The sequence below is a fragment of the Notechis scutatus genome, chromosome 13 (genome assembly GCF_049901735.1).
Source record: "Notechis scutatus isolate UNSWTSFEM ecotype Mainland chromosome 13, rNotScu1.2, whole genome shotgun sequence".
Lineage (NCBI taxonomy): Eukaryota > Metazoa > Chordata > Lepidosauria > Squamata > Elapidae > Notechis > Notechis scutatus.
In genome coordinates, this window is record NC_142021.1 from 10363804 (window position 1) to 10379776 (window position 15973).

Below are 15973 nucleotides of genomic sequence, written 5' to 3' on the forward strand. Positions count from 1 at the left end.
AAGAAGCACACCCAGGAGTGTCTTTATTGTCGGGTTACAGTAGCAGAATCATGGAAGCCTGAAATCATCTCTCTCTCTCTCCCCCTCTCCCACCTTTACTTCCCAGGGAATTAGGGAGGGTCCCTTCTGAAATACTTCCCATGCGGGGGGGGGGTTCTACCAGTTCAGACCACTTCTATGGAACCGGTTGTTACGATTCTGTGCAGTTCGGAGAACCGGCAAATCACGCCACTGGCTGGCCTCTCCCCTCCCTCCTGTTGGATTTCTTGCTTTCTAGCTAATCCAAATCATTGTTGTACTGCTTTGCCCTCATACAGGAGGCTTCCCTGAGGCCCAGTCAGGGGTGGTATTCAGGGGGTTGGGGGAGAAGTGGCCTGAGAGTAGAGCTGAACCTTTCTTAGGACTGAAGCTTCTATTTTTCAGTGCAGACTCAGGCAGCAGATTGCAGAAAGGTAGATCTCTGAGTGAATCTGTGATTTTGCAAGCAACTCAATCTGCTTTGCCTGATTTTGGGTAAAAGTTGCTCTTTCTTTAAATAAAAAATTCAATATTTACATACATATTTACAATATTTAAATACAAGCCACACCCAGCCAGCCACGTGGCCACCAAGCCACACCCAGTTAGCAAGTCTCTTCCGAGCATCTTTCTCCATCTGTTATGCAGCTCTGGGCTCTGCAGTCTCTTATCTGATGCTTCCCTTGGCAGCATCTCTTCTCTCTGTTTCCCAAGGTCTTTCTCATTACAGTCTCCTAGTGGACATATTTTTACAAGTATTAGACCATTTTTTGACCCAAAACATGATTATCCATGATTTTTTTTTAAAAAAAACAAACATTTCCAGTGTATTGTCCATGACATAATTTCTGACCAACATGTGAACATCAGTGATCATAAGTTCAAGAACTGGTCATAAGTCCAGAGGTGGTATTCAGCAGGTTCTGACCAATTATGGAGAACCAGTAGCGGAAATTTTGAGTAGTTCGAAGAACCAGCAAATACCACCCCCGACTGGCCCCACCTCCATCTATTCTCTGCCTCCCATTGAGTCCCAGCTGATTGGCTGGGTCTTCTTTGGTTTCCCTGCCCAGGAGAACAGAGCTGGAAAGCAGGTTAGTGGGGTGGGGAGGAAATGGAGATTTTACAGTATCCTTCTCCTGCCACACCCACCAAGCCACATCCACCAACATCATGCTCACCAAGCCACACCCACAGAACTGGTAGTAAAAAAATTTTAAATCCCACCACTGCATAAGTCACTTTTTTTTCAGTGCCATTGTAACTTTGAACTGTCACTAAACTAAGGATTGTTAAGTCAAAGACTACTTGAATCTTGTAGATAAAAAAAAAAAAAACTTCCTAAATTCCCCTTAGCAGGGTCTCACCCAGTAAGAGGAATGGCAAAAATCCAAATTTACCACTGTCGCCTCTATGCATGTACCGTACTTCTAGTTCCGTCCCTGATTTTGGCATTGTGCAATGTGTGCGCTGGTACTGATTACATCCGTTGGAGATGTTGATGATATTTGTTGAAGTGCTGAGCTCATTAAAGCTTTGCAAATCTCAACATTCACTATTTTCAATCCCACGCACTCAGAGAAGGGGAAGAAAGTTGTATGTTTTCATAGAGAAAATGTCTTTATAAACTGGTGTTTTTTGTGAGGGGTGGTGGTGGAAAAAACCCTGAAAAATGAGCTACCTTGTGTGTAGTTTGATCCTTTGGGGCAGGTTTAAGAAATTGCAAAGTACCCGTAATCCTTGAGATATGACCACAATTGAGCCCCCAAATGTATGTTGCTCAGCAAAACATTTGTTAAATGTGTTGGTCCCATTTTATGACTTTTCCTTGATGCTGTTGTTAAATGAATTATTGCCTTGGTTAAGTTAGTCCTCATTCATTGCTAGTTTTGGTTTTAATTTCTGGAATGAACAAGCCAGCACAAATCCAGAAAAATCTCAGATTCTGGAAAGAGTGCAGAGAAGAGCAACAAGAATAATTAGGGGGCTGGAGGCTGAAACATACGAAGAATGGTTGCTGGAGTTGGGTATGTCTAGCCTAATAAAAAGAAGGACTAGGGGAGACATGATAGCAGTCATATTTGAGGGGCTGCTACAAAGAAGAGGTCAACCTATTCCCCCTGGAATTGGATGGAAACTAATCAAGGAGAGAAGCAACCTAGAACTAACAGTTAGAACAATTAATCAGTGAAACGCCTTGCCCATAGAAATTGTGGGTACTTTTGAAAACTGAAGGTTTTTAAGAAGAGACTGGACAACCATTGGTCTGGAATGGTATAGTATCTCCTGCTTGAACAGGGGGTTGGATTAAAAGACCTCCAAGGTCCCTTCCAACTCTGCTATTCTATGTTATATGTCTTCTTGGTCTAGTCCAGAGCATGCTTCTCTTGGCATTCGAAAAGCCGGTTAGGTTTCATCCTGCAACCTCCCCCAAACCCAGCTTCCCGCGCGTTCTCAGGTCGCAGATAACGTGGCACCCGATTGTCGTTTGCAAATTGCCCATTTGTCAGCTTTGACATCAAGAGGCAAAAAAAAATTAATACGATGTTAAAAAGGAAAGGAAGGGAATTCATTCTGTGTCATTAATTCAACAGGGGAGATGATGACAAGATTTCCTTTTTTTAAAAAAAAGGAAAATAATGGTAATGGTGGATATTCGCATTCCTTTCATCCCCTGAAAAACCAGAGGCAGAACTCTGAATCCCAAATAGCATTTTTGAGGTGAAAGCAGAAATGATAAAGCCAGTTTGTTTATGTGATCCAAGATCTGCGAATGGATGAATGGATGGATGGACGGGTGGATGGATGGATGAGGGAATGGATAGATAGATGGATGGATGGATGGATGGATGCATAGATGGATAGATAGATAGATAGATAGATAGATAGATAGATAGATAGATAGATAGATAGATAGATAGATAGATAAGAGAGAGATTAGATAGATAGAAAGAAAAAAGAGATTAGATAGATAGAAAGAAAAAAGAGATTAGATAGATAGAAAAGAGAGAGAGGATAGATAGATATAGATAGACAGACAGATAGAAAAGAGAGAGATAAGAAAGAAAGAAAGAAAGAAAGAAAGAAAGAAAGAAAGAAAGAAAGAAAGAAAGAAAGAAAGAAAGAAAGAAAAGAAAAGAAAAAAGAAAAAAGAGAGATTAGATAGAAAGAAAGAAAAGAGAGATTGGATGGATGGATGGATGGATGGATGGATGGATGGATGGATGGACGGACAGACAGACAGAAGATACATATGGATGGAAATAGATATGGATGGGAGAGATGAGAGAGGGATGGATGGAGAAAGAGATAGAGAAATAGAAATAGATGGATGGAGATGATAGACAGATAGACAGAGACAGACAGACAGACAGACAGACAGACAGACAGACAGACAGAAGATACATATGGCTGGAAATAAATAGATATGAATGGAGATTGATGAGAAAGAGAGAGGGATGGTGATAGATAAAGAGATAGAGAAATAGAAAGATAGACAGACAGACAGATAGACAGAGACAGACAGACAGATAGGCAGAAGATCCATATGGCTGGAAATAGATATGATAGAAAGATAGATAGAGATAGATAAAGAGGTAGAAAAATAGAAAGAGGGATGGAGACGATAGACAGACAGACAGACAGACAGACAAACAAACAGAAGATACATATGGCTGGAAATAAATAGATATGAACAGAGACTGATGAGAAAGAGAGATGGATGGAGATAGATAAAGAGATGGAGAAATGGAAAGAGAGATAGACAGACAGACAGATGTGGTGGATGGACAGATGGATGGATGGCTAGGTAGGAAGGTAATTATTGTTTAACCAATTCCCAGTTTTCAAGAAGGAATGTGCTTGCTTCAGTATTGGTGGAGAAAGTTTATTAAAATCCCATGGCAGTTAAGAGTTGAGTGCCACATCCTCTGTAGGGAGTTTTTAAATTATTATTCTTATCATTGTCCATGGATTGCCCTTTGTGTAGCTAATGCAATTAATCTGAATTGAAGGTTTTTGCTATCCTTTGCTTTCATGACTGTCTTCCTTGGCCCATTTATTAAATGTATACGCTACCCAGACTGGTTCTCCAGAACTTTAATAGCTCAGTAAGACAAAGGGGAAACCACCCCCTCACTATCTCTAAAAATCATAAGCACGGTAGAGTCACTTCATGAAGGAGGCACCGTTTAATCTTTATGGCTTTGCTTTCAGCACAGTGGCTGCTTTTAATGGGAGGTTTACAAGATAGGGTTCTTTAAGCCAAGCATCACTTCCTTTCCTTTAAATTTCCTCTTATATTCTCTCCTGGTGGAACGACCAGAGATGTTGTAATATCACGCCTGGGAAGGACACAGTATAAAAATGAGTGATATTCTCATAGCTTGGCTGGTAATTTTTGGGACTGCCACGAAGATGGTGACAGAAACATGGAAGGAAATTTGCAGAAGGCTGTGTGTGTGTGTGTGTGTGTGTGACGTTCTAATTAAAGCTGTCTAGCTTGCTTTTATTTGGGTTTTATTTAACAAAAAACCCAGGCTACTAATTTACAGATGCAAGGATTACTTTGCAGGTTTTCAGAAGCTTGCCTTTGAAGTCCCAAAGGTGCTTTAAAAATGAAGCAAAAGGTAACTGGACTTTCGCTGTTTTTCCTTGAAGATGTTTCGTTTCTCACCCAAGACGCTTCTTCAGTTCTGTCCTTCGGTTCTCCAGTTCTTCAGAAGTGAAGAAGCGTCTTGGATGAGAAGCAAAACGTCTTCAAGGAAAAACAAAGTCCAATTGCCTCTTGAAAAAAGCACTTTTGCAGAATACTCCTACAGATGAGATTATAATCAAAAAGATACTAGATTGTGTGGAAACGGGTAGATTGACATTAAAAATAAAGGACGAGGAAGAAACAGAATATTTTCTACCATTGGATTTGTTTTATCAGTGGTTAGAAAAATAGAGGTAGAAATTAGAAGATAAAAGACTTATTATGTATAAATAGATGAAAGATTAAGTAAGTAAGTAAACAATATATTATTATAAGTAAACAATATATTATTATTACTATGATTACCATTACCATCATCATTGTTAATATCACTTTGTATAAGCAAATGGATTCTGACAATACACTGTTTATTAAGCACTTATGTTGATTAAAGAAAAAATGTATAATTTTTTTTTTAAAAAAGCATTTTGGGGACAACCAGGACCTGGATGACTGAGAATCTCCATAGATACTTACCTTTAAAGATTGTCCCAGGAATTATAATCTGTATAAAACGCAGCCGCAATGCAGTACTTTATTATAGTAAATCTTTGATTCTGCAGTTCTAGATTCAGGAGGCTTCAGGTGGACCAGAGAAATATCTGAATTACAGCGAAAGATGGACTTCAGCCAAGCAACAGATGAAGTCTGTTGTTTGCCAAACCAATCTGGGCAACATGTTGAACTTATCTATGCGTTTAAGGATGCCTGAGCTGCGTTCCGTAGATTTTTACGTGCAGGTGTAAAATCCCATTCACGATATAGCAAATGGGTTCTGAAATGGGCACCTCTTCCCACATATGAATGAGTTAAGTCAAGAATTGATTGTTGAGACCTGGATGGCGCTGTCTAATGAACGACTAATCGTCTTTGCTGACTCCATACATTTTTCCTCTCTCTCTTTTTTTTTTTTTCCTCTCCAGCACATCTCCTTTTTCCTCGGAGATCATGCAGATGGATTTTGAGATGGAAGCTCTCAGCGAAGGGCCAGGGATGCAGTTCATTACATGGCAGGTCGAATATCCTGGAGGAAGGACATCTGACCTCAGCATCTCCAAGATTTATGTCAGCCAGAAGGATCTCGTTGGCATTCTTCCATTAGCTATGGTATGATAAATTATTTCTGCTCTTGGTTTGGGGGATCTCAACCGTATTGGCTCCTCCACCCTGTGAGTAGACCAGAGTGGAATATTACAGACATGTTCTTGCCTTCCAGTCTCTGGACTGAATGTGAAAGTTGAAATTCAGGTGTGCTCCAGGTTATTTCTCTTACCTTATGATGCTTTGGGTGGTTCAGGAAGAGCAAGTGAATTCAGAAATGCAGTAGGTACCATGGTGGAAACCTGGCTGAACTGGGGAAGGCTTCTCTTCTTGGATTCAGGATATTGGACATTATTTTGGATTTCCCCCATTTAAGCTAATGTTCTGCAGACCTATAGGTCTTCTCCTATTTTCTGTCAATTGTCCTGTAATTCAATTTCTCCCATGTTCTGTCCACCATTCATGGAATGATTGCTCCATCTCTGATACACTTCTCTGTTCTGCTAGAACATCTTTCTAGTGATGTGTCTTGGAATTGTAGGTTATAGACGTTCTCTGTGATTGGTTTTTCATTTGTCCAACACCTTCTGTTGCTTCTTGAAGAAGCGAGACTTGTTCATTGGTTGTGGAATATATCTGCTGGTATATATGGCCTTGTATGTGTCAGGCATGAAAGACCAAGTCCACACATGAAGGTTCAATTAATCTGATTCATTGCTAAAAGCCTGTGTGTGGGAATCTTCTCAACTAACCATTGGCACCTGCTAAGAGTTTTATAAGGGTGAACAGCACTCAAGGGGAATAGGACTTGTTGCTACGCAGGGATTCTAAGCTTATTCCCCTTTTCACTCCACCTTCCAATTCTGCCATCTCTTCTATAGTATGTAATTGTGTGGACTGTGCTGTTGCTTTCTAAGTGAGTGACCATATCATGATCTGGTTCTTATTAAGCTGATTCAGTGCCATCTTAATTTTTTCTGGGTATTGATTAATAGATTGATTAATAAAAGGGTGATGTTTGTAATCTGAAGATGGCCTCCCTTCTGTTGGTGAATGGAATGGTCCGCAGATGTTGTCCAAATCTATATGATCCCTGATACACCAGAGTAACAAGCTTCTAATTCATTCATTGATTGGTTCTGGCTTACCATTACAGCTTCAAAGTTGAATCAACCAACTGGAAAGGTTTCAAGCAATAGAAATTGATTGACAAAAAAAAGGAAGATGACTAAACAACAAATGGCTTTGTCTTACCCTTCCGTTTTCTTTTTGGTAGGACATCACCTCAACCTTCCTTGAAACCTAGGAGATAAACTACTGATAATATTCCCTTAGAGTTCTTTCTAGGAATGTTTAGATCTTGAGCTAGCTGGGTTTTTTGCATTAATCTAATATTTGGAAGGATTGACTGTCCCAATTTGGGTACAAGGGAGACAGAGCTATTGTCAACGTTCCAGGGAACCTCCATCCCGATCAGTAACTCCGAGACAAGCATAATCTCAAAAGTACTTTTATTAGAATAGCACCTGGCATATCTGTGGAATTTCAAAACTAAAAGTTTCCTGGACTTCCTACAATATCCCAACCTACAAACCATTCTCTTATTACTCATCATCACATCACATGAACCAATCCCAAAGTACGCTCCATTTCTTCCTGCTCCACACTCTTTGATCTTGAACTAACAAAAGAATTCCATTTTGTCTACTAAGAGCTACTCAATTAAAATCACCCCCTCCCACTTTCTCAAGCTATGTGGCAGCGACGAATAAGGATTCCAAAGCTGACAGCTCTTTGAACTTCTGATTGGCTGAGGTGACCACTTTAGATATCCCAGGATGCTCTTTGTCTTATCCTTCTGAAAATGGGCCAAGCTAGGAGCTCTGATTTTTTTTCCCCAAAGGCCCCGTGACACCCCTTAGTACAGTAAATTTTACAAAAGCCCTGTAAAATTCCTTAGTGCGGTATACTAAAAGATACAATGGGAAGGTTTGTTTAACAAGCACCACACTCATTTAGCAACTGTGGTGTTCTCTTAACGACCGCCATGAAACAGGTTGTAAAATCAGGCACAGCCACGTGGCGATCCGCTTAACGACTGGCCCGACTTACAACCATAATTCCAGCCTCAGTTCTGGTGGTACGTCAAGAACACCTGCATTGGAAACTTCATTGCTTCGATAAGCACTGATATTGGAGAGAAGGAGAGCCACGAACAGGTGACTTTCCATTCTCAGCTTGCATAGCATCCAAATATAAATAAAACTTGGTACTCATGAAGGGCTCAAATTAGAATTTTACAACAGTTGACTTTGGATTACTTGGATAAACAGCTGAATGAGGCTCCTTCCCATGAAACTCCACAGAAGCCAGATTTTTCAACAACCATAGCATGTACTGAAGGGGCGAGCAAGTGTTAGGTTCGTATGTATATGAGTTTTTTGGGGGAAAGATTATAATAGGAACCAGGTGGTTGCCTAGCAACGGGCTGTTAATTATTATGCTGCTAGTCAAGGTGGGGAAAATGTTTGTGCTGTTCTTGGAGACCACCAACGGAATTTGCCAACTTTAAAACTAGAAGGTGGCCTTTGGGTTTTAATGACCAAGACAATTATAGTAAGGGTTCTCTTATTCTCTTATTTAAAAACTGAACCAAACAAAAACATTTATCATGCTGGGTCTGTTGAATTAGTCTCACTCCAGCAAGGGATTTGGCAATTGGGTTGTTCAATACTGTAAAGCGTAGTAGAACATAGAATCCAAGCCCTGGCCCGGCCCAAGTAGCATTCCGTATACTCTACAATTCCAATAGGTTTCACAGGCATTCACAGATCTTTCCTGAGAGTGATGGAGATTCGTGGAGAAGGCTCCAGTGCGCTTGGGGTGTGTTTGTGGTGGTGAGAAAGCAAGCAGAGTTTGCATTTAGACTACAGAACATATTATGATAGGGTTGGAAGGGACATTCTTCTAGTCCAGGGGTCGCCAACCTTTCGGAGCTCAGGGACCACTACATTCATAATTTTAAATTCCGTGGACCATTAATATAATCTGCCTGATGACCGGTTGGGTGGGCGTGGCTAGGTGGTCATGTGACTGGGTGGGCATGGCCAACTCAATATCGCTCAGATCGAGGGGCGCCTCGCTGGCCTCTACTTACCCCTTCCTTCCCAGCCAGTCCTTGCCTGCCCACCTTACGGCCCCAATAGGAAGCAGTTGTTGGAGCTAAGCAGCCCCCAGGAGAAAGAGTTGGTCAAAAAGCTGCCTCCGTTCAAATTGGATCCGACTGAGAAGGAGGCTTAGCAGAAGCACCTCACTGAGGACTAGGAGCAGAGGCTTTCCAAGCAGAGGGAAGATCTACGGGAGTGCAAGGCCAGGTCCCGCGCCCGGAGTCTCAGTGGGCAGAGATGGTCAGCCAGTTCCAGGCCATGATGCAGTCCCATTGGAATGAGGCCCTTTGGCTCTTCGCCACCAGTGGACCTTCCTTCCAGCCTTCACCCAAAGCCCCCTACCAGGAGGCTGAAGCAGACCCCAAGTCAGAACTTCTGCCCCCTCCCACCCCCGAAGCAACACAAATGTTCATTGCACGTATCCAGCCCAGGGGCCATAATTTGAGGACCCCTGATTTAGTGTAACATAAAAAATGCAAATAATTTTTCTGCGGACCACCAAAATTTTCTCACGGACTGTCAGTGGTCCACGGACCACCAGTTGGTGACCGCTGTTCTAGTCTACCCCCTGCTCAAGCAGGAGATCTTATAGGATCCCAGTCAAATGGTTGCCCAGTCTTGCCTTGAAGACTCCAGTGGTGGAGAGTGAGATATGTATGAAATTGATTGTCCTTGTGAGCTATTCCAGGATGAGTCCTTCCATTAAAACAGTCTGTTTGAACACTGTGGGTCAAGCTTGGACTCTTCCAGAATCATCATTGTTATTTGGTTTGGGTCAAGAACCATAGGCATGAATGGGTTTCACACATTCATTTTTATGTATTCCATTTTTGTAGTTGCACTCTCAAGCAAGTGACTCTGATATGTGGTCAGCTTTAGTTTAGTGTGGTATGCCAATCCACCAGTGTGAAATTTAATCCATGTTTATGGTATAGCATGTTTTTTTTTTTTAAAAAAAAAAACCAGTTTATTCCACAAATGGTTCAGAAACATTTTGGCTTCACAAGAAACCCAGTCACCGTGAGATGCGCTATGAGAATTTTAGCTCTAAATATCTTCTTGGGCTATGTCAAGTGCCGGGGAAAATTAGGAGATTCAGGTTGTTCAAATGAATATGAAGATTTATTGCAAGTTTACGCTCTCTACAAGAAAGACGATCAAAGTACTAGAAGTAATATGAGTATAATGATAGTTAAAAATATATACATATAGAAATTCCGGTTAGAACTATAGGAATAAGAAAGATAAATATGGTATTGTATAAAGAAAAGTTAAATGGTTGAACATAGGAGGTATAATAGAATGCATAATCTATAATGTACAATATAATGTATACAACCAGTATATCATAGTTGTAAAATTGAAGCTGTAATACAAAATGAAGAAAATGTATAATAAAACTTTTTTTTAACAGTCAAGGGAAATGAGCAGGAGGTAAGACAGGCATTCAAGGTGGGCTGGATTTAGAACTCTTGGGAATGGAGGGACTCACATTTGACCCCTCCTTCAGACTCATTCTGGTCATCTCCAAGAAGTTGAGCACTTGGTCTACTGAACAGTTATCTTAAGCATAGGTAGATGTTACTCAACATGATAGTAGTCTTCCAATATTTGAGGGGCTGCCACAGAGAGGAGGTGGAGTTCTATTCTCCAAAGAACCTCAAGTCCAGAGAAGGAACAATGGATGGAAACTGAACAAGGAGAGATTCAACCTGGAAATAAGGAGGAATTTTCTGACAGGGAGAACAATCAACCCACAGAACAGAAGTTGCCTTCGGAAGTTGTGGGAGCTTCATCCCTGGAGGCTTTCAAGAAGAGACTGGACTGGCACCTGTCAGAAATGGTGTAGGGTCTGCTTGGGCAAGGGTTGGACTAGATGATCTACAAGGTCCCTTCCAACTCTGTTAATCTGTATATCTGTATAACTTGGACTTTGATTTCTGCCTCCTTGTTCCTGCTTTGTATTTGACATCTACCTGTGGTTCAAAAGTGATACCACCTTGGCTTCACATTTGCAAAGGTATAGAGACTCTTTTTTCCATTATGTTGTTTGGTTGAAGGAACAAATTAGTCATGGTTGTTTCTCAAAAAATGTAGCCCTTCTTTCCGGAGTTTGCCTTCTTTTTTTATCTTGCACTTAGAAGTTATTGGTGTGCAAAAGCTGGAATCCAGTGTCAGCTGCTTTTCATTTTCCAAAGCTTGGCTGATCCCTGCCAAGATCCCTGGCCTGGATTAAAAAAAACAACAACCAAGTACATGGTTTTGCAAGCTCTACAAAATTAAAAAGCTGATAAACTCACCAAGGTAGGAACATCCTGCTGAGAATCCCTGTCATCAAAAGTAGTCTCTGCTCAGATAAATCATTGTCAGCATCTGGCAATCTTCCTGAATTAGGAATAGCTGCTGAGTGCTACTCTAAACAGAAGACATCTTGACACAAAAATTGGGACATGTGCAGTGTTTTTGTGCAACAACTTTGCAATTTTGCTAACAGTGTCAGCTGTTTATTAACAGGATGGCCCTGTCGGTTTTTTTTTTTCAAAGTCCCATTTATCCTACAATCCTATTCAGAATAACAAAACATAATAACAGAGTTGGAAGGGACCTTGTAGGTCATCTACTCCAACCCCACCCACCCCACCCAAGCAGAAGACCAAGAAGGAATCCCATTGAATTTCATGGGGCATATTTCACAATGTTGAAATGCAGAGGATCAGACTTTCAAAAAAAAACCCAACAACCCCAAAACATCGAACAATATCCCATTTCCTATCCACAATGGTTAATGTCAAATTTTCTGTACATGAAAAAGAAGAAATTGCAAAGCTTGCTGAAGAACATTTTCGCTTTGAAGTTTATATTATCAATTCAATATTTCATTTACTTCTTTGATCATTCTGCTACTCAGATTAATTGGTGTCTCTTCATATGTACACTCGACACTTGTTCAAGTTAAAACCAGTTCAACAGTTGGAGTTAATATGGGAAGGATTCCAGTCATAACCATCATTCCTGCATAGAACGGAGAAAGCTATTGACGTGAAGCATAAACAAAAGTAGGTTTTAACAATGCACATTTACTTAATATTCATGTATTTACTTGGAGTGGGGAGTTATCGCCCCTTTTCTGAGATAGCCCCAGGCTGCTTGCAATGAGAACAAGCATCAAAATGCTCTTTGACACACAAGCACGCAATATTAATAGATATGTATACGTGTATATAAATAATGAGCTATCGTGACTAGCAATGGTTGAAGAGCTCATAAAATATTTAAGCCTCTTCCTGTCTGTTTTATGACAGAGATATCCAATGTGGCTAGGAACAAAGCTTCAAAAGGAGAAATATAAATAAATAAATAAATAAATATTTAAAGTGATATATATATTTAAAGTGAGAAAATGAAGGTATCGTTAATTCACCCTCTAACGTAGTTGCCCTCCTCTTGAGTGAAGCCCATACTCTGTCCGAGGTCCTGAAATCTTCGAATCTCAACCTTGCTAGTTGAAAATTTGTCCCGGGGAAACTTATAACTTGTGGCTGGGTTGGTTGATTTCCATCAAGAGATGTTGACTAAGATTGATGGGAGTTCAAATTCTCTCACCCCGAGGAAGGGGTGTCCAAAGTTGCCTTTCCTTTTAATCTGGTGTAATGAAAAGAAGGACTAGGGGGTGACTTGGTAGTAGTTTTCCAATGCTTATGGGGTTGCCACAAAGAAGAAAAAGGGGATCAACCTCTTGTCTAAAGCTACCTGAAGGCAGGACAAGAAGCAATGGGTGGAAACTAATCAAAGAGTTCATGTATTTACTAGAACTAAGGAGGAATTTCCTGACAGTGAGAACAATTAATCAGTGGAACAAATTGCCTCCAGAAGTTGTGAATTCTCCAACACTGGAAGTTTTTAAGAACAGATTGGATAACCCTTTTGTCTGAAGTGGTGTAGGGTTTCCTGCCTAACCAGAGGTTTGGACTAGAAGACCTCCAAGGTCCCTTCCAACTCGGTTATTCTGTTATTCTTCTTTACTTCAACCAAATTCTGGCTCTCCAAGGAACAGAGGGCACAAGAGTTCCCTATCATCTTAGATAATCTTAGAACATCCATGTGAGGTTGAACAATTGGACTGAAGAGGGAAGAAAGAACTGGTCTATAATCCCACAATCATTTGAACTGGGGAATCTTTCCAAGTCACAGCCTGACTGTAGCAATGCTGTAACTATAAACAGCGACCCAAGTTTGTCCAGGACTTAGAGACAGATTCTCCGCAATTTCTGCCTTCCAATCCCTGTTGGAAAGAGGACATTTATTATCTTTTGGATGTGCTTCTCTTTCCAGTTTCCTGGCAAGCACTGTGTAATTCGCCATTCAAACTTGATAAGCCAGTTTTGTATTTCTAGGGTAATTAGGATTACTGGCAAACAAGGCTGTGCTAGCTGGTTGCCCAACAAATTAAGACACCTCTCTCTCTCTCTCTCCCCCGCTCTCTCTCTTCTTCTCAGCAAGCAGAACGCTGTTCTTTAATCCTTTTCGGCATCGTTTTCTGGGTGGATTTCCCCCCCTCCCAATTTTTTTCTCTTCTCTCTTCTCCCTCCCTCCCTCCCTCCCCCCCTCTGCCTTTTATGTGGCATAATGCCTATTGATTTTCTCTTTTCCTGCCTTCCCATTCCTTTCCTCTGAATGCGCCAGGGAGGTCTGCTTACAGTGCAATCAAACCAAATGGAAAATTAACCTCTTGACTAATGAATTAAAGCATGGCTGGGGTGAAGATGTCTGGTGCGGCCGAGATGTGCGGAATCATCCCTGGTCCTCCCTGTCTCTAGACAACAGGCAAAGTCTGTAATTTTTGCATTTCTGGAGGAATTTCCTCCTCTGCTTTGCCTTTTTTTTTTTTGGTGGGGGGGATGTTGCCTGAAGGATGGAAGGATAACTTGTTTGGGCCCAGACTTACCAGGTTGATCAGGCAGGAAACAGCACCAGATGAGCAAAGGCTAATGATGAAATTCAGTGTAGAGAAAGTAAAGTCCGACACTTAGGTAAGAAAAACCAAAAGGACACATATAGACTGGGTGAAACCAGGCTCAATAGCAGTAACTGTGAGAGGGAATTTGGAGTTGACAACCAGTTAAATATGTTGGAGTTGACAACCAGTTAAATAGTAGACAACAAGTTAAATATGAGCCAGCGGTGTGCAGTGGCAGCCAAAAAAGCCAATGCAACCCAAAGTTGCACTAACAAAGGGATACAATCGAGATCAAGGGAGGTATACTAAGACCACTCTATAAAGCCTTAGTAAGACCACACCTAAAATACTGCATCCAGTTTTGGTCACCACACTATAAAAAAGGATGTTGAGACTCTAGAAAGAGTGCAGAGAAGAGCAACTAGGATGATTAAAGGACTGGAGGCTAAAACATACGATGAACTGGTTGCAGGAACTGGGCATGGCTAGTCTAGGGAGGAGAAAGACCAGGGGAGACATGATAGTAGTCTTCCAATATTTAAGGGGCTGCCACCAAGAGGAGGGGCTCAAGCTATTTTCCAAAGCACTTGAAGGCCAGACAAGGAACAATGGATGGAAACTAATTCAACCTGGAAATAAGTGGCAGCGAGGACAACCCATGGAACAGAAGTTGCCTTCGGAAGTTCTGAGAGCTTCATCGCTGGAGGCTTTCAAGAAGAGATTGGACTGCCATCTGTCAGAAATTGTGTAGGGTCTCCTGCTTGGGTGGGTGGTGGGTTGGACTAGATGACCTATACGGTCCCTTCCAACTCTGTTAATCTGCTAAGACTAGTGGCTGTTTTATTGCAGGGCTATATTAGCAGAATCTTTACAAATCTGAAAGTGCAAATCTCCCGCCATCTCTTTTTACAGCCTGATAAGTTAGGAAAGGCCCTTTCCAAGTTTCTTTCCCTTCCCGTTATCAGCTGAGGCTCTTTCTCCCATTATCAGATCATTCCCTAGATAGAACAATCAACTGGTGTTGCAGCTTGCCTTCAGAAGTTGTGGGTGCTCCATCCCTGGAGATTGTCAAAAAGAAACCAGACAGTCATTTGTCCAGAATGATACAGGGTCTCCTGCTAGAGCAGTGGGTTGGATTAGAAGACCCCCAAGGTCCTTTCCAACTGCATGATTCTATGATTGGAAGAAATTAAGATGAAGGTACGACGCTCTATCTAGGCTATTTCCTCAGCTGATTTCAGTCTAGGAGGTTGAAGGTTACAAAGGACAAAATATTGTGAAAGTTCCTAAGGGCAGGATTAGAACTAGCAGATGGGAGATCCCTAAAGAGAGATCCAACCTAGAACTACGTGGAAATTTTCTGAAGGGGAGAACAATCCCCGAGGAGAAGGATTTGCTCCAGAAGTTGTAGGTGCTCCCATCACTGGTGGTTTTCAAGAAGAGACGGTGTCAGCACTCCAGCAAACCACATTAGCCCCCTCCCCGCCTCCAGGAGGACTCTTTGGCTTGTCAGGAAATTTATCATGAAATTGTTTAACTAATCTATCAGCTTTGACATCCCAACTTTTCACCCAAGTAGCTTCTGACAAAGGATACCCTTTCCATTGAACCAAATATTGGGACCGGCCCCTTTGCAAATCAATATTTTTTTTAATTTCACAATGTATTTCACCTCATACTACCACAGGATTTGGAGGAGGAGGAGCAGGTATAGGTCTTAAAGTAGAACCTATTGCTGGTTTGATGTTGTTGTTGTTTTGCTAAGTTTTTTTATTTTTCCGTTTCAAAAGTACAAAAATTTCATTTTTTCTTAAGCAGTGTGTCACCTGGGCACCAACACCTTCACCATTTATAATGCCATTCACATTAGTATTATTTCTCTAAGCTTAGAGTTAAGATACATCAAACAACTAAACATTATACAGCTCTTCTGGTTATCATATCTTATTAGCATTACATCTCATTGTTCTCATCATACATATATTGACAGTTATCATCTTATTTATATCTCTGTCTTACTTTATTTCATTTTCT

General features: G+C 41.1%; 1 protein-coding gene across 1 annotated transcript in view; it reads left to right on the plus strand.

The window, feature by feature from the left end:
• Positions 1-15973, plus strand: part of LOC113425108 (transmembrane protein 132D-like) — a 238981-nt gene that overhangs the window by 147326 nt on the left and 75682 nt on the right. The window contains exon 4 of the mRNA XM_026687092.2: positions 5698-5881. Within this exon, the coding sequence (XP_026542877.2) occupies positions 5698-5881 (184 nt within the window). The remainder of the gene's footprint in view (positions 1-5697; positions 5882-15973) is intronic.